Below are 24,236 nucleotides of genomic sequence, written 5' to 3' on the forward strand. Positions count from 1 at the left end.
TAATGCAGGCTGGTCCCCGTCTCCTTTGTGTAGGCACTGAAAACAAAAATTTTAATGGATAAGTTTTTCTAAATATTAAACTATGCTTGGCTCTACATTAGGATAGCACCAGAGATGCAACAAGGAAAAATTATAAATTCAGCTTCTTTACATATCTATGTACTTACTGGATAAACCTACTCTTGTTCCAGACAATCTATACTCAGTTGCTCAATAAAGACATCACATCTGCGTTCTACACTGAGAAGCTCTTTAGTGAGAGAGAGACTTTCAGTTTTCTCTGACAATTTCCTTAGATGGTTATCTACCCTGCTATCTTCTCTAGAAGAGTGAGGAAACAGGGAGCAAGCAGATTGCCTGAGATGGCAAAAGCAGTTCAGCCAAAGTAAATTCATTCTAAAAAGGCTTCACCCACTTGGGAAGCTCAATTTTCAATATATTCAAGAGTAATATAAAAATAAAATGTTTAAACATATTTGTTTTCAAGGCAGCTCCATTATAATTCCTCATTAAGTACACTGGGAAATGACGTAAGATATATTTATATGACATATTGACTTGAAGTAGAAAGTCAAGAATTTTATTTTATACAATTTAAATTGTACACCACCTCCTAAGACTATTGTTTCATTCTTCCAAAGAAAAGATCTTAACTTCCTTGGCGGGGGGGGGAGGGGGGGGAGAAAGTAGCATAAATATTAATGTTTTTAGAATATTAGCATTACCTTAGGGCTCAGTTGATTAATATTTCTAATAACTGCTGCAAACAACAAAAAAGCATAGCCATTTAATTCAAATAAAACAGCACTGGAAAATAAATGCTAAGTTCTATTCAATAATCATTAATGTTAAAATATGAAAAACAAATGCTTAAAATATTATATTCTTAGTAAACTTAAAAGTTTTCCCCAACCCACATGCTAATGGAGTATATTAAAAATTCTCCCAGTGAGAAGATGGTGTGAATAATTTCTTACCAAGTAGAGTTTCAGCATTAAACTTTTCCCAAGGATATATCGAAACCCTAGAAATGGATCAGAAGTAAAAAATCTACCAATTTGACAAGTGACTTTTGAGGAAGGCAATGATGAAATAATGACCAATACTTTTCAAAGAAGTATATCATCTAATATATATGTTCAAAACAATGTTTTACTTTGAAGTCCTAACCTTTTTTAAAGATATCTATCTATCTATCTATCTATCTATCTATCTATCTATCTATCTATTTATGAGAGGGAAAGCAAGCACACTCCCTGCCAAGCAGGGAGCCCAATCTGGGCTTGATCTCAGGACCCAGAGATCATGACCTGAGCTGACAGTAGGCGCTTAACTGGCTGAGCCACCCAGGCGTCCCCTAACCTGTCTCGAGTAGACTGAACATAAGACTACCAGGGAGGACCCTTCTCAAATACCAAGAGGCTTTCTAAAGTGGTGGGACTTAGGCAGGACTAGAATAGTGAAAAACAGTTGAGGAATTGGTGGGAACAGAAGGGAGGAGTAAGAGCATCCCTAAAGACTCAATGCTGAATTATCTTGTCTAATAATAGGCTGAGAAAGGATATACTGAATAATATGAAATTAGGAAAGGCATCTGGGTAAGTAGGCTACTGAGCAGGAAGCCCTTTTGTTGTTCTACTAATAAATTAAAATTCTTGTCCATTCATTTATAAATTCCTTTGAATAGCCTTTAACATCTTGCTGTGTAAAGATAAATTGCTCCCTTGTTTCTTCTTTTATTAATAGTTACTTTCTCTCTTGTATTAGCTTTAATCTCTAGTCACACTGTTATTTTCAGAGCAATTTTGCTGTTTTAAAAAAATCCAAAAATTAGTTAGAGTCACTCAATACAGTCATTCTATATATCTTAATACTATAGAAAATTACTCCAGTTGTCTACAAATAATAAGCAAGTAGGTTCCAGTACATTCTGATCTGTATTTAAGGTTTCTTTTCTTTTTTTATAAGGTCCATGATCTTCTTGTTAGTGGCCAAGGACAAACCGCCCCAAGATGGGTCACTTTGGCATGAAGATTATTTTGAATTAAAAAGCAATCCAAACCCAGTAGATTCAGGAAAAACTCTTGACCTTCTCTGTCAATTGCCTACAAAGAATTTAGATAGAGAGCCTTCTCCAGGAAGAGAGCTATCACCATGGATAACTACATTATGCTATAAACTAGACTAGGATAGGCAGGGAGGAACCTAGCAAGGCCTGTTTGACCAAAGTCCTATATGTCCCCTTGTTTCTCAGTAATCTAACAAACATTTGTTGAACAAACATTTACTCTTTGTCATCTTTCTGTGAATTGCATCCCTTCTCTTTTGAGTATCACATTCCTAACCCCTTCTTCTCATTCTGAATGACACAGGTACCTCATTTTGCCTGAGTGTCTCTGGAATTTCCATGTCTGTTGGATACCCTGTATAAATGAAATTAAATTTTATTTTCTCCTATTAATCTGTATTGGAGGCACAACAAATGTGCATATATATAATGAAGCTTTAATAATAAAAGTGACATTCAATGCAGTATATATCTTCTCCAACTGATTTTCAAGAAAGTGTATTTCAAAATATATTCATTTTACTAGAAGATATTACCAGTGCTTTTGAGATGAAACCATTTAAAAAAATAGCTTTTATTAAAATAAAATGTTCTAGTTTATGAAATTAAATTCATAGTACATAATAAATAGACTTATATAATACAAATATAAGAAAAACACCAATAAAGCTTGTGTACTTTAAAAGAAAAAAGGAAAACAACAATTTCCTTTAAGAAGACAATAGGCATATCTTAGTTTCATCTTTTAATATACATAAATATGTATTTGAAAATATTCATGCAATGGCATTTTTATTTAAATAATATTCAATATTCAAATGATCAGTACTCTAATGAGTAAATGAAACATTATTTAATTTTTATTATATTATTACTGTTACTTTGTTAGGAAATTGTTCTAGTTTTGTTCAATAAGCTCTGTACATACTATGATTTTTAAATGATACAGACCAATTAACACATATAACTTTTATTTTCAAAGAATCTATTGTAATAGAATAAAAATGCCTCAAATAAAAATGAACTTGAAAGTGAAAATAATTAATATACAGTTCCAAAAACATAGAGATGAAATTAAATAATAGTTGAAAATTTGATGGCCGGTTATTAAAACTACACTGTACTTCGTAGTTTCACCTAGAAATTTTTTAAAAATTTAGATTAATTTTGTCACTATTTTTCAAACTTTTTTTTTTAAAGATTTTATTTATTTATTCATGAGAGACACAGAGAGGCAGAGACATATGCAGAGGGAGAAGCAGGCTCCCTAATGGCAGCTTGATGCAGGATTCAATTCCAGAACCCTGGGATTGTGCCCTGAGCTGAAGGCAGATGCTCAACCACTGAGCCATCCAGGCGTCCCTATTTTTCAAACTTTTATAATTATATTTGCAACTACCTATCCTGGCCCATATTATTTGTGATAATTGTCAATTTTCATAGTTAAAAATATTATAATATTTTTTTCTTTCCAGGAATGAGCAATGTGCACAGGAACTTAATAATTTGAATTACTTCATTTTGGTGATTTAGCTACTCTTAATAGGATATAGAATGATGTAAAATACCTTGAAGCTTCTGTAACTTGTTAAATCATTCTTTATCTACACCTTTTAAGAAGAAGCAAATTAACTGCAGATAGTAAATAATTCAAAAAGTTTTAGTAAAATGACTGCTTTATAATTTTAATTAAACATTAGGTAACAATAAATCTCATTTGGTAATTTAGAACATTAAAATAAATGGAGTATTCCATCACTTATGGAATATGGATATATATATATATATATATATATATATAAATATATATATATATTTAGGCATGTACAATCTCATTAAAGTCCTATATACAATTACTTCTAAGCTCCTTTATTCCTTTTGATCAGCTATTGTTTAATTGGACACAGTAAAACTAAACAAGGAAAAATACGTGCCTTAGAAACACCAAGTTTTTGTTTGTTTCTTATTTACTATGATGATCACCTTTTTCGTTCTTTACATTTCAGATCATAAAATTAAATATAAGTACATGTATGTATTATGTAGTGCATGTGTGTGTAAAGTGGACTGTCCCAGAATTTGCCAATGTAATAAATATTATAAGAAAAGAAATCATAATAAAGTGTAGAGTTCAAGTCCTGAAAAAGGTGTTTCATAAATGTTAGAATACTTTTACATCTTCTTCATACACTCAAACACTTTTAGGTGTCATACTCTATGCAACAAGTCCTCAAATACTCGTGAAATCTAAATAATAAAAACCAGGCATGTAATAAGGAAGGAGTATGCAATATATTTATTCTTACTCCACTTATTACCATTCCATTTGTTACCACTTATATTTACTCAATAGAGCTAATGGATAGCTAAATGCAAAATATGTTATGCTGAGAATACAAAATATATGTAAAGCCAAGCTTGTAGCTGCAGTGATGTAACTATTTGCTGAAGATAATATAAACACATGCACATACATATATGCATACGTGTGTGCACATGTATATGAAATAACTTAGTATTTTATATTGATATGGATATTTCCCACACCTAGCATGACTGAGGTTAAGCACAATTATCATATTATCTTCATGATTTTATTTTTTTTTATTTTTATTTATTTTAATTTTTATTTATTTATGATAGTCATCAGAGAGAGAGAGAGAGAGGCAGAGACACAGGCAGAGGGAGAAGCAGGCTCCATGCACCGGGAGCCCGACGTGGGATTCGATCCTGGGTCTCCAGGATCGCGCCCTGGGCCAAAGGCAGGCGCTAAAACCGCTGCGCCACCCAGGGATCCCCTATCTTCATGATTTTAAGAAATCACTATAAAAATTGAAATGTTTATAATTTTTTTAAAAATCAGAATTCCTGCATTATTCATTACGAAGGAATAAGCCTTAGTTAGACATGCAGGTTGGACTTGCTGGCAGGGATTACGTGCCTAGAAAGTCAACATTTGATTCACTCAGGAATAATCTTGAGTTGTTACCATTTATTTGTACCTGGCAAACCCTCAGACACATAATCAAATTCTTCACAAGAACTGGGAATACATGAAAGGGAGCTTCTTCAAAGACATGATGGCATCCTCACCTGAAACTGGCAAGACTGCTGGAATCCAGCTTTAATTCAAAATTCCCTAGAATCAATGGGTTCCATAACTTTGATTTGAATTGGAGCTTCCCTGAAAAGGTGTGAGCAGAGTGAAACTTGTAGCCCTAATAGCTTTAGGAACTTGGAAGCTTTGTGCCTAATCCAGAGGAAGCATTCCAAACTGTATCAGTTTCCTCTAAGGTCACTGGAAAGTATCTTTTTTTGTTTTTTGAGAATTGAAGAGAAGTTTCTCTTTTTTAATTCTTTTCTTTTCTTTCTTTTTTCTGTCTGGAAGCTGTTTTCACATGACCCTCCGACCCATGAGTTTGTCATAAGTACAAAGACCAGTAGGAAAAAGCAATACTAAAGTGCTGAATAAAACTTGCTATCTAAAAGCTGTGTTATTTGGAAACAAACAAAGTCATAATCAATTGCCAAGGTATTTGGCAAATATCAGTTTGCAAATTTATAGCACAGATAGCAAACTAGAATCTGTGTTTCTATAGCATGGGGACAAGGAATGGTTAAGCAGTGCCCAGAACCTTGCTCTTCCCCCCACAATTCACATAACTCATTGCAAATGAACTTAATTATCAGTTCCAAACATAATCCTTTCATATTTCAATTATCCTTTCAGATTTAAAGTCAGTTAATTCAGTCTGCCAACATCCTTAAATCTAATATAAAAAGAGACATTTTTGGACTAAATTCTATTTTCCATTTTCTGAGTTACAGAGCCATAGAAAAGAAACAACATCATTGTTTACTGAAGTGTATAGTTTCATCTAATTCATTCATATTCTTAAAGACTTTGCCACCATGTATTTAACAAATTATATATCAATTAAAACTCCCAGTAGCACTATTGGAGTTTGAGCAGATTGTGTTTAGTTTACTTCTCTCTTTTGGCACTATCAGTACCACCTGCCTTCCAAATTACCAGAGCATCCTCTAATAACCCAGCACCAGGGACATCATTAAACTTTTTCTTACATTTATGAATTTAGATACTTTTAATTCTAAAAGCAAATTCAAAGCACATGATATCTACAATTTTTTGTCAGAACTGTAATTTCAATAAAAAGAGTTAAAATCTATTATATTTAACTCTCACAGTTAAACCGTTTTCTCTTAATAAAATCAAGCAAAAATTCAGTACGGAATATTTGAATTATTTCTGTTTTACTAGATAATTATGTAACCTACTCTTACAACTTCAGATATGCAAACATAGCATTTCAATGATCAAGTCTCTACAATTTAAGTGAAGGGATGCTTGGAAATAGGTGGATAATTTGGGCAAAGGGCATGCACTTGCCTGAAGTGGAAATAAGAACTGTGAAAACAAAATATTAGGGTAATCTGAATTGGCAATTATTTCCAGTCTCCACTTTGGTTCATTGCACATAGCCAGTTTTTAACCATTAAATGTGTTGATTCTTTGGCATTAACCAACCACAGAATACCATCATAATCATCATACACACACACCGACACTATTCTTTTCTATTAGTACCAGCTCAAGCAATAGGCAGATTTAGGAAAAACTATAGCTTAAATTGTCTAGTGATAATATAGAAACATTTTACCCTAACCCAATCACAAAATCTACTTCATTTCACTAGCAGAATAACTGTATCTTTTCTTCCCTTCCCCTAATGGGACACAAAGAAAAAAAATATACTTACACTGCACAATGAGCTGCACCAAGGCTTCTCTTGGTTTCACATTAAATCCATTGTATTGGCTGGTTTGACATCTGTACATTCCTGACATTTCTCTAGATACATTCACAATCCTCAGTGTTCCGTCATAACTCTCCATTTGCATTGACCCATCAGGCATTGCCACTTCTTTATCCGCTCTAGACCAGAGGATGATGGGCTTAGGTTTTCCAGTTACTTGACACTGCAGTTCTATTGTGTCCCCTTCTCTGGTGACCAGAGGTGATTTTTCCTGTGGAACAGTCAGATTGGGTGGAACTTGAAATGGGAAAAAGAAAATTTTTCAAGGTTAGTATAAACTGGTAAAGCATATTCAAACACAGAAAATCATAAGGAAACAATTTCTGCTGGTTGAAGAAGTGTGACAATTCAGATGACAAAAACAATAGAGACCTGGGAGTAAGTGGCACATACTCTCACTTAAAAGAATTCTGAATTGTTTTCCTATAACTCTCACAAATGAGGTCTTCAAACATTAGCAAAATAGATAAAGCATTAAATTGGAACATAAATGGTCAACATAGAACAATCTACTCAATGACTTGTCATTATCAGCCATTAACTGGGTTTTTAATATCTGCATTTCACAGAAGAGTGATCCTGCTTGCTGAAGGTAGGATTCAGCTTTTCAGTCTTGTTTCCTATGCTGTTATCTCTTTCCCACGGATGCTATAGGAAAGGGATAAGAGACATTATCAACTTAGCTGGCACAGTAAATACCAAATAATAGGAAAAGGAAAAAGAAGAAACTCTGACATAAAACCAGAAGTTTTGACTCTGGTACAGAAACTGTTGCCGAATTGCTAAAGTTTACGGTTTGTTTTCTCCCTAACGGAAATGGAATGGAACAAATGACTTACAAGGCCACACTCTGAGAATCCACTCACGATATTCTTCTTCTTGGACTTTTAATATTTTTTTAACATTTGAATTTCATATAATTTCCTTTTAAGACATTTTGACATAATTGCAAATAGTTTGTCATAATTTGCCTCTATTTCTGTAGAATTAATTTTAAGTAAATACTCCAAAAGATATTCAACAATATAAATATTGTAATTTTTTCAAGTAAAGCTAATTTCTGATTTTACTGAACATGTTTATGAGAGGGTCATCTTACTGGAAATTACTTTACTGTGCTGGAATGCATTTATGTTAGGGTTTAGTGAAAAGCATGAGCCAATAAAAGGCAACTACTATCCAAAGTGTTTTGTTACAAACCATATCACTTGTCCCATTGAAGACTTTTATTTGTTATACAAATATATATGAAATCCATTGTATTTGTGCAATAAAATATCTATCAAAAAAGTATGGCTAACTTTGAATGCCAGAATAACAAGAAATATATGAATAATTCTATCCTTCTGAGAAATGCCATATGCTCCTTTTGGAGGTAATACTGTGTATATGGATAAAAAGTACTGTTTTATTCTCCTTATTAGCATTACTATGTTCCAGTGCCCAGGAACAAAACCAAACATAATTAATTTTTAAATTATTTTTCAACGTAATTGAAATGCTATTGCTCTTATTACACATGGAAAAAATAAATTCAAGTCCAAAATGATAGGAGAGTTAATTATCTGGCTCTTTAAGTATCTTCATGTCTATTTTTTCATTTAATTCCTTACTTCTTATTTTTTTAAAACTAGTTAAGTAATGCATACATCTTAGAAATTAGAAAATATGAAACATTAACCACCACCTTCTTGAAGTAGATACATACATTCCAGAATTTGGCATTAATATATTTTTTAAAATGCTAACATTTAGAAAACCTACATGGTAACTATTTTGATTAAATAGCTAACTTCTGTAAATATAAAAAATAAATGATCTAGTTAAGTAATTTGTTCTTTTTGAAATGAACCACGAGGGAATGATGCAATTCTAAGCAGTACCATGTAGAAGAAGCTGTAATATTTACTCACCCTCTATTAGAAAGCACACAGAATGACAGCAATAACCTCTGCATTTAATATTAATTATGCCCCTACTGTGTGCCAGGCATAATTAGAAGTTTTACATTTTCATTCCCTTGAATCCTAAGGATCGAATATTTAATATTAAAATTTAGCAAGTGAGAACATTGAGAATAAGACAGGATAAATACTTTGATTCAAACAAAAGTCAAATTGAAGCTAATTTATACCAGGTGGCCAACGTTGAAACGTGACCTCTGTAGCAGTCTCCAGTAAACTATGGTGTCTGGAATGAATAGCTTGAGTTAGCACTGGACACCGCCCTCCTCCTGCTCAGGACTGCTGTGCTCCCAGGGATAAATTGGACCGATTTTTATTCTCAGGTAGAAATGTGAAGGGATAAATTACACATATTTTGCAAATGACCATATCTATCTTATATCTTATATATCTATATTTACCTTAAATATAAAAAAAATTTACCTTAAATATATTTTTCTATATATATTAGAATATTTCATATGTATGTCAAAATTGCTTATAAAATACCCAAGCCAAATATATGTCCAAATTCTGATGAATCTTTGTGAAATAAATTAAAATAAATGATAAAAGACTATTTAATGGAGTGCTCTTGTTTGAGATCTTTTTTCCTCATGTTTTCCAAAAACAAGCCATATGACCTTGACCAAGCTTAATTACTCTATTAATTTCTTCATTTTTGAAACTAAGAATTTGTACTTTATAAGCTCCAAGGCTATTAATGTCCTGACTGTAAAAACAAATAATAGAACATGAAGGACAGAATGGTGCTAAATTAAAGTGTTTATTTTCTGAATAGGGAAACAGGATGAATATTCACCTAAATACATTAGACCATTCTAAAAAAAAAAAAAAAAAAAGATAGTGGACCAGCTATATAAACTTTTTGACTTTTACATGCTACAAAGTTCAAAAACTCCCTTTATAAATTTATGTTATGTTATTTACTAGGAAACATTCTTTCCTACATAATCAAAATTACAGAAATGTAAGCCTCAGTTTTAATCTGGATTAAAATAAAAATAGATTTTTAAAATAAATTAGCCCAATTTTTGCTAAATAGCAAAGTCCAACTGAAAAACAGTTTATTTTCCAACTCTTTTATGAGGCGTTTAAAATCTTGGAATCAGAGTTAATCTTTCTTTGCAATGTTCTTGGTGAAGAAGACCTTATCACTTCTCAAAGTTTTGATAGGCTCCTCCCTCCCTCTCCTCATTACATTTTTCATTCTCCAGAATTCTGCAGTCACCTCTCTTAATTATTACTATAAATTTCCCTGTTAAGAAATCTCATTTTTTTCTCATAGATTTCTCTCTTTTATATGTTGAAAATACAAATTCTAACTTTATCCCAAGGCTTTCAGTCTATGATTGCAGCTTAATTCTATATCCCAAAAGTCTTTCAAATCCCCAAACCTAAGTGCTATTTATTTCTTGACTTAGTTTGGTAGTTAATTTTCAACATACTTCATCTGCTAACTGAAAGCCACTGTTTTCTTTGTTTTATCATTTCCTCTTGCTCACCACTTCCAATCAGCTGCATTGGTTCCTCCATCAAAAATGTCTCCCATATCTGCTTATTTCTTTTCATGGCTATAGGTAGAGTTCTCAGTAAAATCAATCATTTTCTCTTCTTGTGACACCACAATAAGTGGTCCCTGTCACCAGTCTAATTGTTCCAGCCTTCCTGTTACCCTGTCATTAGATTCATCATCTTAAATACAATTTTTCTCCATGCCACTATGAAAATTACAATACTCATTGAGAGTGTTCATCACAATACTGTTTTAACTTGAAAGAACTTAAAACAGCCTGACAGATTCATTAAATAAATCCTGGTGTAGTTACACAATAAAATATGATGCAGCCTTTTGAATGATGATATAATAGACTTTATATTTATTGATAAAGATGCTCATATTGTTAGAAAAGCATCCTCCTGCATAGTATGAAGAGTTATAACCACCATGGTTTAGTGAGTAAAAGATATTACTAAGCACTCTAAACAATAGTGTCAAATTTTTATATTAAAAAAAAAAGGCATGCCGATGAATGTTACAAAGGAATTTATTAAAGGGAAGAAAACATAGACTTTATATTGTTAGTATCCAGCACTTTATTTTGCATGTGATAGGAATGTAGAAAAACATGTTATGCTGAATGTACAAATTAAGACAAGAAGGTAATTGTGCACTGATTAAGGGAAGAGCAAGATACATATATGGTAAATCTAGAGGAAAAGAAAATCCAGAAGGAACTATACCAAAACACTAACAGTGGTTCTCTCAGAGTGTGGGATTATTGATGAATTTTACTCCTTGTACATTTCCCTTCCTCTTTCACTCTTCTACAATATATGCAAAGTATATTAGCATCTTACAGACTCCCAGAAGCTTGGGGAAACCTAAAATATTAATGCAACCTATTTTCCAAAGCTCTTCTGATAAAAACTCCATTTTTTAACACAAATAACACAAATGTATCACCTGGGTATGGTAATCTGGGCAACATAGTCTGAAAAACGCTCACTCTTAAAACATTAATTCTTGCAGTTTCACTGACTGGTGAACCTCAGTGCTCTTGAATACGCATTTCTGTCCTATGTTCAGCGGATTTGGCCCTTGCTGACTTCTAGGAGCCCCTGCCTACCTCATGTGTTGAGATTCAGTTCAGATACTACCACTTTTGTCATAACTGCCTACACCTACGCTGGGTTGGTTGCTCACTTGTCCAGGCCACATATTACACTGTGTACTCTTTTGACATGTACTTTTGGTTTACTCTCTATTTTCTCCCACATCTTTTTCCCTAACCGGACATCTCCTTGAAAGCAGTCCCTCAGACTGTATGGAAGCATTCTGTGTCCACAGTGCCCTGCTTCCCTGCTTAGCACAAATCAGGAAGTCATGAAATAACTGAAGAAGGAAGGGAGGGAGAGAGGGTGAAAAGAGTAAGAAGGTGAGATAAAAATCTGTGAATATTAATAGAAATAAATATAATAGACATAAATCATAAATATTTTAAAACAAAAGCAATAAATAATGAGATATAGTACTTCTGTAATTAGTAGCCCATATAAGTAGCAGAATCTTCTGCAAAATAGGTTGTTAGTATAGATTTTAGATGCGGTATATCTTGAAATGCATGTGGGTGTGTGAGAAAGTTGAGAGTCAAACACGGAGTCTTCTAGCTTTTCTTTTGCCTTTCATTTAAAAATCGGAATAGATAAGTTGTAAAAAAGAAAAAAAAAAGGAAAGAGAAAAAGGAAAGAGCCAGCTTGAGGACATGCCATTTATCATTTGTCATAATGTTTTTAATCCTTTCTCTAATCAAATAAATTATTTTTTCTTGAAATATTGTCTCCAGGGAAAGCATCAAACTAAGTAGAAAAATTTGAAATGTCTGCACCTTGTGAGATCCACATTTATCCACAGTGTACTCAGTAGAAAACATTTCCTCCTGGTAAAAACACAAAGGTACATTTTATGACATAGATTATACATGCCTTTATTTTGATTTCTCTTATCTGAAATGCTACTGTAGAAGATGCTATAATCAGAGAAACCTGAAAACCATATGACACCAAAGTTTCTCATTCCAAACATAAATAGACAAGTAATTTAAACTGGATTTCTGTCAACATTTCCATTGTATCACAGACTGATATAAAACAAATATAGAAAATTCAAATGTTTTCATTTCTTCATTGAGAAGGAAGCTGAGTAAATTTAATCTTTAGTCATTACTCAGAAAATTACTGGCCTATTTTTCTCAAAAGAATTCAGGGGAAAGTTAGCTCATCTGAACTGTATGAGAAAATATGCTGTCTAGAACAAAGGCATCAGAATCTGCTTATTATGGATTTATTGGTTTAAGACACATGACTATTTATAGTGTACTTTAATCGTAGATATTGAAATAAAAGATATATTTCTTTTAACATAAAAAATACAATTAAGTAATAAGTAGAGTTTTCTCCAGAAGGACAACCAGACTCCCATTTTTTAAGAATCCTAAAATAAGCATGGCATTAATTTAATTATACTTGAATTTTATTTTATTTTTTTATTTTTATTTTTTTTAAGATTTTATTTGTTTATTCATGAGAGACACAAAGAGAGAGAGGCAGAGACAGGCAGAGAGAGAAGCAGGTTCCATGCAGGGAGCCTGACATGGGACTCGATTCCGGGACTCCAGGATCACGCCCTGGGCTGAAGGCAGGCACTAAACTGCTGAGCCACCCAGGCTGCCCTATACTTGAATGTTAGGGAGAAACAGTTTATAACCCTAATGTATGTTTTTTTTTTTTTTTTTTTTTATTCCTAATGTATGTTTTAAATTAAGATGTTTAATCTATATTTGTTTAAACTATATTTAAAACATAATAGACTTTAAAAAATGTGTTTATAAAAGTGACCCCTAGAGGTCAGAATTCAGTAATTCTCAAACTGACCAAATGTATATAAAGAAATGTAAAAGAGTAAGACTTGAGTAAATACTGAATTTGTAGATATGGCTACTTCAAATGAATCAAATCTTCAAAAATAACATGTGAACATTAAAAATTTACTATAGACTGGTCCTGAGTGCAATCTCTTTTTTGCTGACTCATCACAGATTATCTTCTTGTAACCATGAGACAGGCACAAGGATATATCCAAATTTTGAAGTTTTGAAAAAAAAACAAAAAATAACTTTACATGGATGTAAAGAATGAAATAGTTGGTGATTGCAATAATTATTGATTGTATATCAGTGATGATTTCTCATAATGGATTTATGGATAAGCAAGATGAACCATTAGGTTAGTGAATTTGTCAGCATGCTTATTGTAACTACTCATTTCTCTCCACTCAAAAAAGTATATTTAATATAAATGAGAATAATATCATTACTCATATTTTAAGAATTCCAGGCATTAATATTTGAAAATTCTAATCTAATCTAAACCTCACATCTGATAATAACACACAACTAAGGAGTGGGAATAACTGTCTTAAGACAGGAAATACATAAGAACGCGATGTTCTGTGGCCACTAGAATATTCACATGACTATATAAGGGAAATTTGAGAATTTCCTTCAACTTAAAAATAATTTCAATCCAAGCCACCAAAGTACTTTTTAAACTAATACGCTTGACCCATTTTCTTAATTAATAGGTGTCAATTAAAATATTTAGTAAGGTGTGTTTAAAAGATTTCCAAGGTGACAAAGGAAATCCAGCATGCTAAAGACTTCTCCCTTATGAATGGACTTGCCGATATTTGCTTCCTTTGAGCGACCAAGACTGCTAACACAAAATGTTTGATGAAAGACAGCAACACTTTATAGCACATTTCTCATGAAAGGAATAAAAATCCTCCACAGATACTTCTTAGTTCCTATTTTGTAAAATCATAGAGATAGATAATAGGGTGAATTATGTGATAGGAAGCACATACAATGTTTTTATAGTAGTTTTAAAATATGCAGAACTTCTCTGAACCATAGGTCAATATAATGTGTAATGCAATATAAACATATTGAATGTTGTGCTTCTTTCTGGATTATATTCCCTCTTATAAATTAATTATTAAAATTTAATTAATGTCTCTCCTCCTAAAAAGTTCTTCCCATTTCTGCATTAATCTTTAGTAAAAATCTTGTCATTCCACCATTCAAATATCTTAAATAGTTTTTGTGTTCTAGGCTAGAGGTCTAAATCCCATTGCTTGTTTTCCCCTTATCTGCCAAACTTTATTAGGCTACAATGCTTCTGTGAAAATTCTCTACTCAATTGAGGCAGGTCTTTGGGTTCTCTTAACATGTTTGGCTCATTCCCTTCCTTCCTTCTCTCCAGAAATTACTTTACTTTCATAATACCCATCCAATCATTACCCATTGTTTTAAGGCCCAATTTAATTTATCCAGTTCCCTTAAGTCTTTTTGAATTCTGCATCTTGTTTTTTTAAAGATTTTATTTATTTATTCATGAGAGACATAGAGAGAGGCAGAGACATAGGCAGAGGGAGAAGCAGGCTCCTCACAGGTTGCCTGATGTGGGACTTGATCCCCTAACCAGGATCATGCCCTAAACCAAAGGCAGGCAGACGCTCAACCACTGAGTCACTCAGGTGTCCCATATTCTGTATCTTTTATTTATACCCCATGTCTCTGATCACAGCATTATCTAATTTATTCTACAGATACCAAGATAAAATGCTCTCTCCTTTACAAATATAGCTCAAGTGTCCTGAGGTCAGCAACAGTTTAAAGATGTTATTTATTTATGACAGACAAGGGGCGGGGGAGAGGGAGAAGGAGAGAGAGAGAGAGAGGCAGAAGAGACACAGGCAGAGCGAGAAGCAGGCTCCACACAAGGAGCCTGACGTGGGACTTGATTCCAGGTCTCCAGGGTCACACCCTGGTCCAAAGGTGGCGCTAAACCGCTGGGCCACCTGGGCTGCCCAGCACCAGGTTTTATCTACTTTTTTGGTAGCTGACACATCATGTGATGTTTTAAAGTGCTTGATAAATTCTTGACTGATGAATGGAGCACCAATTCAGAAATGGGAAGAACTTATTAAGAAGACAAAGTAAGGAAACTATTGATGAATAATCACCTCTTGATTATCCAAGACTTAATTATAAAGTATATGAATCTCATTATTCACACGTGAACTCTTTCTATTTTTAATTTAAAAAACCACACACACACACAAAAAAAAACAATTGGTTTCTATAAAGTTAGAAATTCTACTAGATTTTAATTTGGTCACAGTAATGATACAAGGAGTAAAATATCAGAAGCATTTGGTAGTACTGAGTAATTTGTCCATGCTATGGCTTTCCTTTATTAGCAGTAAAGAAGAGGCTATTTGGCTCTACAACAGAATGTCCATGGGGACCCATATTCTGAGACTTGTATTACTTATAGTCTTGTGGGTAAATCATATATGAAACAGACACTTATTTTTAAACATTCCCTTACACCAGATGGTAAGCCTACTGTTTTTGTCCATGATATGAATACGTATAAATACTTACCCTATCACACACTGTAAATAAAATAAAACTCCTTTTTTTGGGGGGGCACTGACATGCAAATTTTTTTTTTACTGACTCACCTATAAGTTAGGAGATGCAAATAAAACAGAATTGACAATATATTGCAAATCTAGCGATAGAACAGGAAATAAAAACACATATTAAAAACAGACATGAGATTGAAATGCCAGGGCATTTGCATTTAGAAATTCTAAGGGGAAATGTACATGCATACAGTCACACATATACATTACTTATTTTTGAAAGACTTGTAGAAAATCTTGTTACAATGGCAATGTTAGTTATTTGAAACATATGGGGAGAGGCAGGATCTTGGAGGGTAGCAACTCTGGAGGGTTTAATATTGGAAGATGGAGGACATGCAGTGCCATTCAATCAGGAAAACAACTTTGGCAGGCAACAGTGTGGCTGTTCCAACTTCCCTCTCCCAGCAGGTGTTGCTATGGCACAAGAATAGTCTCTGAGGGATTCAATAGAACACGAAGTGTAAGATGAAAGAACAAAATAGAAAATCATTCTCTAAGTGGCATTCATATTTTCCCTGCTACACAAGCTACAAGGCCAGTTGCAAAGAAACACAGGTTCCATTCTTGCAGCCTCATAAATACATAAGTGAATGGGGACTTAAGTTAAGATTGCTTATGTAGCATTTGGTTAAATGTACTTTTTCAAGTATCTTGCATTGTTAGGATCTTCATGTAATATGCTTTTCTAACATGAGCTTATAATAAAATATCTTCTAGAATCATTAAGGTAAGTCTGTATCAAGAGAATTTTGGGGGCTCCTGGGTGGCTCAGTCAGTTAAGTGTCTACCTCAGGCTCAGGTCAGAATCCCAGGATCCTGGGAAAAAAGCCCCAAGTTGGGCTCCCTTCTCAGACATGAGGAGCCTGTTTCTCCCACTTCCCTCAACCACTCCTCCTGCTTATTCTCTTTCAAATAAATAAATAAAATCTGATAGAGAGAGAGGGAGAGAGAAAGAGAATTTTCTACTCCCCTCTTTGGAAGAAGATATGAAAGCATATCTCTTTTTTTTTTTTTTAACTTCCCTTCCCTGATTTACAGTATGTGTTTCTCAAGCACTGAAATATAGAAATGACTGGTCACTGATTAAGTACGTAAAAGTCTCTTACATAGAAAACTTTAAAAAAATAATTAAAAAAAAAAAAAACAGAAGTAAGATAGTTCTGCTTGCTAGTCATTCAAATAATGCTAAAATTTTAGCAAGTTAGGAATCTGGACCAGACTGAGAATGTTGGAAGAGATATGGACTGCAAAAGAAGCACTTATTTTTAATGTAATAAGAAGGGAGGTATTCCCTTTTTTTTTTAAAGATTTTATTTATGTATTCATGAGAGACACAGAGAGAGAGAGAGAGGCAGAGACATAGGCAAAGGGAGAAGCAGGCTCCACGCAGGGAGCCCGACGCAGAACTCGATCCATGGACTGCAGGATCACGCCCTGGGCTGAAGGCAGGCGCTAAACCGCTGAGCCATCCAGGGATCCCCAAAGGGAGGTATTCTATAAGATTTAAAATATCAAATAAAGTGCTAAAATATGACTAAGTTATTTGATAAAGAGATAATCTATAACCATTTCCGGGAAATAGGGAATTACTTCTTTAATTTAACTTTCTATTATTCAAATTCCATTTCATTTTTTCGTAGGTATTTTTTTAAATAATGCAGAGTAAAGCTAGAAAATGACAGTTATTTGGGTATAAGCAATCAATTAAGAATTATAACTTTAAAAGTTGAATACTACATTCTAAACATCTATTATAGAAACTAAAAATAATAAGCAGAAGAGAAAGATCACCAATTTCCTGCAATACTTATATTCAATAACGTATTTGTGTCCTTGCTTCCTTGCTCTTAAAATCATTTATCCAAATACATTTCTATGTGTGTGTAAATGCACTATCCCTTAAATCAGTAGCAAACATCCTGGGAATAACAAAAGGAGGACTGCATATATGAAAACTTACATGTTGTTTTAGAGCTAACACCGATTCATTTTAACACATCTTTTAGAGCCATTTCAATAGATAAATATCCTTAAGACTAAGGGCAGAAGAGATAAATTAGGCCATTCACTACTTTCAAAAAATTCACTATGGATTATGGAAATGGATAAATAGGGAGGATTATTTGTAGCAGTAATTGCACATAATTATTTTTAATTCAGAAGGCCCTTTTTAATAGACGTAGAGAATCTAGAAGAGTTGTAAGTGTAAGAGATTAGAAATTTTACTTGGGCTCAACCGAGCCCATCTCCCAGCTGTGCAATTTTATGTCACCTTAATCTGCTTCCTTAATCTGCATACAAGGCTGATGAAAAGGAGAATTTAATGATAATTTAAAGATACAACAGTATAATGCACATTAGAATATCCTCTGCACTTGGAACTGTGTAATATACTTATAGAGAGCAAAGTTCATGTCTAGCAGCCTAAATTTAGATCCCAGCTCTACCATCTAGTAGGTGCATAACCTTGGGAAAGTTCTGTAACCTAGGTTTCTCAGTTTACTCTATATAAAGTGAGCATAATAGTAGTAGCTTCACATTTCATAGGACTAAACAATAAAGCATACATAAAGTATTAAGCACAAGGTCTAGCACTGAGTAAACAATACATTTCTTATAATTGCCTTTCATTGGTGTAATATCAATGTATTTTATTGTTATACATATATTTCTACTGAAGGCAAAGGTCTTGCTTTATCCATACCCATGATGTCTCAAGTATTGAAAGTGGGTATACCCAGGGTTAAAGAAATATTATAAAACTATATATGTATATATACATAATATACATGTATTTATATATATATATATATAAATTACAAATGTATAAATAAATCACATTGCCATTGTCAGTTGTTTTGTAGACATACATGCATTTTTTTTCTGGAAAAGATCAAGACCATCAGATATATATTCATTTCAGACAAAAACATTTTTGAAGATGATAACATGTTGGAAAGGACAAGAATGAACTTCTAAAAATTTGAATACAAGTATCCCCCACTGCCATCTAAGGAAAGAAGGTCGCCAATTTCTATCATTAGACATAATAATTTGATATGTGTGTTTGGATATTATCCTAAAATGGCACATAATACAGATATCCCAGCTCTCGTTCTGCTTCTATCAAGTAAAGAGGTTTAGACATTCCTAAATACATCTATTCCTCCATTTTGAGGATGACAAAATGTCAGTGCTATCCATTATCACAAAGGTCAGGGTGTTGCCGTGAAAACCAGGGAACGGTAAGTAAAAAGGAGCTGTCTCATCATGTTAATTATGTGATTGCTTTCCTGTGGATGAAAGAATATGATAAGCTATAAATTATATATCAAATGCATTTTATGAAAGCATAGCAAAAGAGAGATGCTTTCAAGCAATCCACAATTTATTTTACTTTCTAGAGCAACTGTTGCTCACAGTGGTAAACTCTTCAATGCAGAATGGCTGGAAAAATCAATTTGCTTCTATAATAAAAAGGCCATTTGTCTACTTGTAGAATCCACGTGACATTGTTAGGCCCTTTATAAATGATCACTCTGGACAATGCCTGTGGTTTACGAATTCCCTAATTATGCCACTGATTGTGTATCACTGAATATGCCTTATCCTGTGGAAATAGACACTACTGCCATTTTAATAAACATTTTGACATAAAATGAGGCTGGCTGTTTCACGCTTTGTCAAGAGCAAAATGAAACAACCAGTGAACACAATGTTCCATCAACAGATCAAGGCCACATGTTCTTTAGGGCAAATGAGGTTTAATTAACAGATCTGTTAGTAGGAAATGAACTGGTCAATTAAAAAATAGGAGGAGGGTTTTCTTTTATAACACATGAACACTTTATTAACAAATACTCTACCAATGCATGATTGCATTTTATTATCCCTTCTGTCAGTCTGTAGAAGTATAGAAGGATACAATAAAAACATGAGCCTAATTTTAAAACCACATAAAAACTCATATAATGCCATTGATTGGAATGATACATAACTCATTCTGGGCTAATACATGAGTGTGAAGAGTTTATTGGAATTTTATTAATATGGTTTTATGTTGCATTTTATTCCTAAGCAAGGGTATTTCTGCTTAAATGTCAACTAAGTATTTTTTTGTTTACAAATATTATTTAGACAGACTTGGTGAAAGTGGACTACTTATATTTCATGTATAGTGGACTGTAATTCATACTATGTGCCTTTTAGATGCAGACATTTGAGCTACCTGTCATTTTATTATTTCTACTTCATATATTTAAATTACCAGTACATTTCATACTGTGCATAGAAACTTTCTTTAAAGTGCAATGATATGTGCTTCACATTTCACATCTTTTCAATCTAGTTGCCACTGATCGAACATCTCTAGAATCTGGGAAATTCTGATTTATTTGCCTGTTGCATACGTGAGGGCAGTCCAGAAGTGTTCTACAATGTTCCTGCAAACAACTGTCACGCCTCCATTTCTAAAGATTTCAGTCCTGGTCCTAAGCTGCTTCATAGGCTGACTTTCACCCAAAAGGTTTTCTTGGGCCTCAAATGAAAGCAGACATGATATGATTTGAGAATTCTGAGATGAGTTCACTTATCAAAAATACATTTCTCACAGTTTACCTTGGGAGCCTGAAATCTCATTACAAGTGTACATTCCACTGAGAGGTTGTGTGTTTTCTATAAAGGACCAGAGTTCTGCAGCCAGAAATGACCTATGTTCAAGAAGTTACTGTTCTACTCAGAAACTCTGAGGCCTACTATAGTTACTTTTGCTTTCTAAAGCTCAAATTTCTAATCTGTAAAATGGGTATAATCACAGTAGTATCTACTTCAAATAGTGTTTTGAAGATTCAGTGAAGTATTAATTTTAAAGTGTTTAGCTGAGGGGTGCCTGGGTGGCTCAGTTGGTTAAGTGTCTGACTTCATCTTAGGTCATGAACTCAGGGTCCTGGTGTTGAGCCCCACGTCAAGCCTGGGAGGGAGCTCCCCTGCTCAACTCAGTGGGAACTCTGCTTGTCTCTCACCCTTTGCCCCTGTTCATGCTATCTCTCCCTCTTTTTCTCTCTCTCTCAAATAAATAAATAAAAATCTTAAAAAAATAAATGCTTAGCCTAGCAACTGGAATATAATAAACATTCCAAACATCTTAGATTATTGTTATGTTATGCAGTCTATAATTTACTTTGAATCTTCAGCATATGGTAATGCTTTGTTTCTTAAATTTTGTGTAGTTATATAACATGTGTTCACTTTCTAGGCTACATGCTTATATTTCATGCATTTGTCTGTGCTTTTGTTATGCTGCAATTTTTTTAAGTGCTTTACTATAGACAATGTGATCTATGTTTGTGTGCTTTAAGCTTTAATGTATATTCAGGGGTTACTGTTAATATTTAAAGTATGCCACTTTGATACCAGATGCGGTTAAGTAGTATTTTAAAGACCCAAACCCAGGGCTCCTGGGTGGCTCATTCAGTTAAGCGTCTGCCTTTGGCTCAGGTCTTTATCCCAGGATCCTGGGACTGATCCCCTGTCAGGCACCCTGCTTCTCTCTCTCTCCCTGTTCCTCCCCCATCTCATGCTCTCTCTCTCTCTCAAATAAATAAAATCTTAAAATAAATAAATAAACAAAAATAAAGAAAAACCCAAACCCTGGGTGGGTCCACTCTTCTCAGGCAGATAGGATAAGTGTAACTATGTTGAGCTGCACAAGAGGATTTTTAACCTAGCATAACATTGAAAGTGGTCTTCTTTGGTGAAATGAATACTGTTCAAGCTATGTGCCTCAGTTAGAATAGGGTAGGGCCGGCTCTGCTTTTGTGACTGGAATATAAGACTGGTAAATGGAATGTAACATCCTAATACTCTTTGGAGTGGTGTTATCAGAGTAGGGGAGGATGTCATGTTTCATCATCAACAGAGGGCATGGCCACATGATCCAAGTAGAGTGTTACCTGAATCCCTTCCGGAATATTTTAAGATCTGCCTTTAGTGATCTTTCATGCAAATCCCTTGTCACAGAGTGTGACTGAATTCAGAATCACTGATATAGTAGCAGGAAATATTCACTTATGATATATAACATTTTACAGCATGCTGCAAGCTCCTATCGTGGATTTTGAATCTGAGATTTTAAGCTTAAATCAGAATACGGCTTGAGGAAGTAAGTAAGTAGCTAAGCTTTGGGGCCTATTGAGAAGTGTCCTCAGTATTTAAAAATTATGCCAATAAATGAGACATTTAGAAATCTTTTTGAAATGTTTTATAACATAGGTATTTGGGGACCTGCCCCAATAATCTTTTATTTAAAAAATAGGTGTTCATAATTTATAAACATCCCAAAATTTACATCACCAAAATTCCAGTTGTGATGATTTTCTAAATTTATAATCTCTTTCCTAACCTCACTGATATGCCACAATGAAGGATGAAAAATTAAGACTATGAAAATTAATGAAGTCTTTTACTAATAAAATGTATTCATTCGTAAGCATATTCTTTGGGGAAAGTTCTTTGCACTAATGGGAATTATAATCTCTATTTTGGAGCTCTTGAAAAAAATAGCTTTGATTTAAGACATTCTAAACTGTAAAATGAAACCCATATACTGCAAATAAATTAAATCACTAAAGTGATTGTTCTGATGCTAGAAGATCTAGGATTCGAAAGTTTCTATTACCACAAGAGCAAAATGGTGACCAAACTATTTAGTCTATGGACCTAGTCTCTGTGGCTACTTCTATTCATTTCTCTGTTCCTACATTGATAATGGCAAATTGGTAATGTCATCTACAAGCATAGAATTCTGAAGTGTAATCATAATTACATAAATAGTACATTATAGTGTTACTTCCCACAACTTTCTTCTCCTATAGGCAAAAGATCAAGAGTGAGTTTTGGTGTTATAGCTTTCAATAATATAACCTAATTTATATTCCATTCTTAAGTAAAAATTTGATGGAGACATTTATTGTCCATCAGTTAATGAATATATTGTCATAAGTCTTAACTCTAGTAGATTATTGGTAAGTATTACAGTTTTAAATGAAAATTGTGAAACTAACGGTGTTCAGTCCTCATTAGATTAGAGAAATATTTAGTTATTTAAAATTCAGAAAGTTCCTATGTCCTCATTGCTTGCATTTTAAAAGGATGATGAAGAGTATAGGAAGTATAAATTGGGTATTCTTTTGTATTTCTCATTGACCCATTCTTATTATAATGTAATCCAGGAATTTCAAAAAGTGTTTAGCTCTACCAAATAAAAAAAAATCTTCAACACAAGGAATAGTAATTATACAATAGCTAATTAATTACTGTTAAACTATAACCTGTAAGGTAGACATTTTGTTTTGGTATTTAGGGGAAAGAAAGTCATTTTTAAGATGAATAATTGGAGGAAAACTATGAATCCAATCTTATTTCCATAATTACTGACATTCAATTCTATGTGAGAAAATTCTAATTACAAACATGATTAATGTTTATTGGACTATTATAAAAATAAAGAATTAATTCAATGCAGCAAATCTTTGCATTTATGCCCTCCCAAAAAGATAAGTAGCAGAAACATTGATACAATTCTTGCTTCTGAAAGCAACTTCTAACTTACTGATAAGGCCAACTAAAATCATTTCAAATGTTCCCCATAACTCCTTTAAATGATCTCATTGCAAAGAGAATTAGTGTAAATGTTACTTTCTGTAAATCTCTATCTCCCACCCCCGCCTCCATTGTACTCTCCTTTTCTCCCTCTCTCAATTCACAATTCACTTGAAGGAAAATAAGAGCTGCCTCCATTATCAAAATCCATGTATCATTATTAAAGCATCTGGGACAAATATATTCTTTTACATGCCTCTTCATACTGATGAAGAGTTATTAAAGGTCCTAAAGATGCTGTAAATATGTAAGGTTTCCCCTGGATATTCCCCAGTTCCACACAAACTAGGCACTCTTTTCCCCCGATTTCCACTGATTACTTTTTTTTTTTTTCATTTACTTCATGGTTTTTGCTTTTTCCCACCATTTTATCTTTGCTTCATATTCTCTTCTTGGGTTAGCTCATCCAGTTCTAATTAATACAACTGCTTGCGAAATCCATGTTTTACTCATGACCTTTCTCCTGGTCATCAGACTTGATTTTTAAATTGGTCACCAGAAATACAAGGATGTCTTACCAACCCCTTGGCTATAAATAGTCCCAGATCGATTTGTCCTTTCAAACCTCTCCTACAACCTAAAATCTCTCACTCAGAAGGTGGCATTACCATATTCTAAACAACTGGGATATAACATTTTGGAATCACAGA

General features: G+C 33.5%; 1 protein-coding gene across 3 annotated transcripts in view; it reads right to left on the minus strand.

The window, feature by feature from the left end:
• MDGA2 (MAM domain containing glycosylphosphatidylinositol anchor 2) overlaps positions 1-24,236 on the minus strand; it is a 791,718-nt gene that overhangs the window by 177,637 nt on the left and 589,845 nt on the right. For all 3 annotated transcript variants that reach the window (XR_004817749.2, XR_003134750.3, XM_025442520.3), the window contains exon 8: positions 6,850-7,143. Coding sequence is in view for 1 of the 3 variants with exons in the window: in XM_025442520.3 (XP_025298305.1) it covers positions 6,850-7,143 (294 nt within the window). In the remaining 2 variants the exon portion in view is untranslated. The remainder of the gene's footprint in view (positions 1-6,849; positions 7,144-24,236) is intronic.

This window comes from Canis lupus, chromosome 8 (assembly GCF_003254725.2).
Source record: "Canis lupus dingo isolate Sandy chromosome 8, ASM325472v2, whole genome shotgun sequence".
In the NCBI taxonomy this organism is placed as follows: Eukaryota; Metazoa; Chordata; class Mammalia; order Carnivora; family Canidae; genus Canis; species Canis lupus.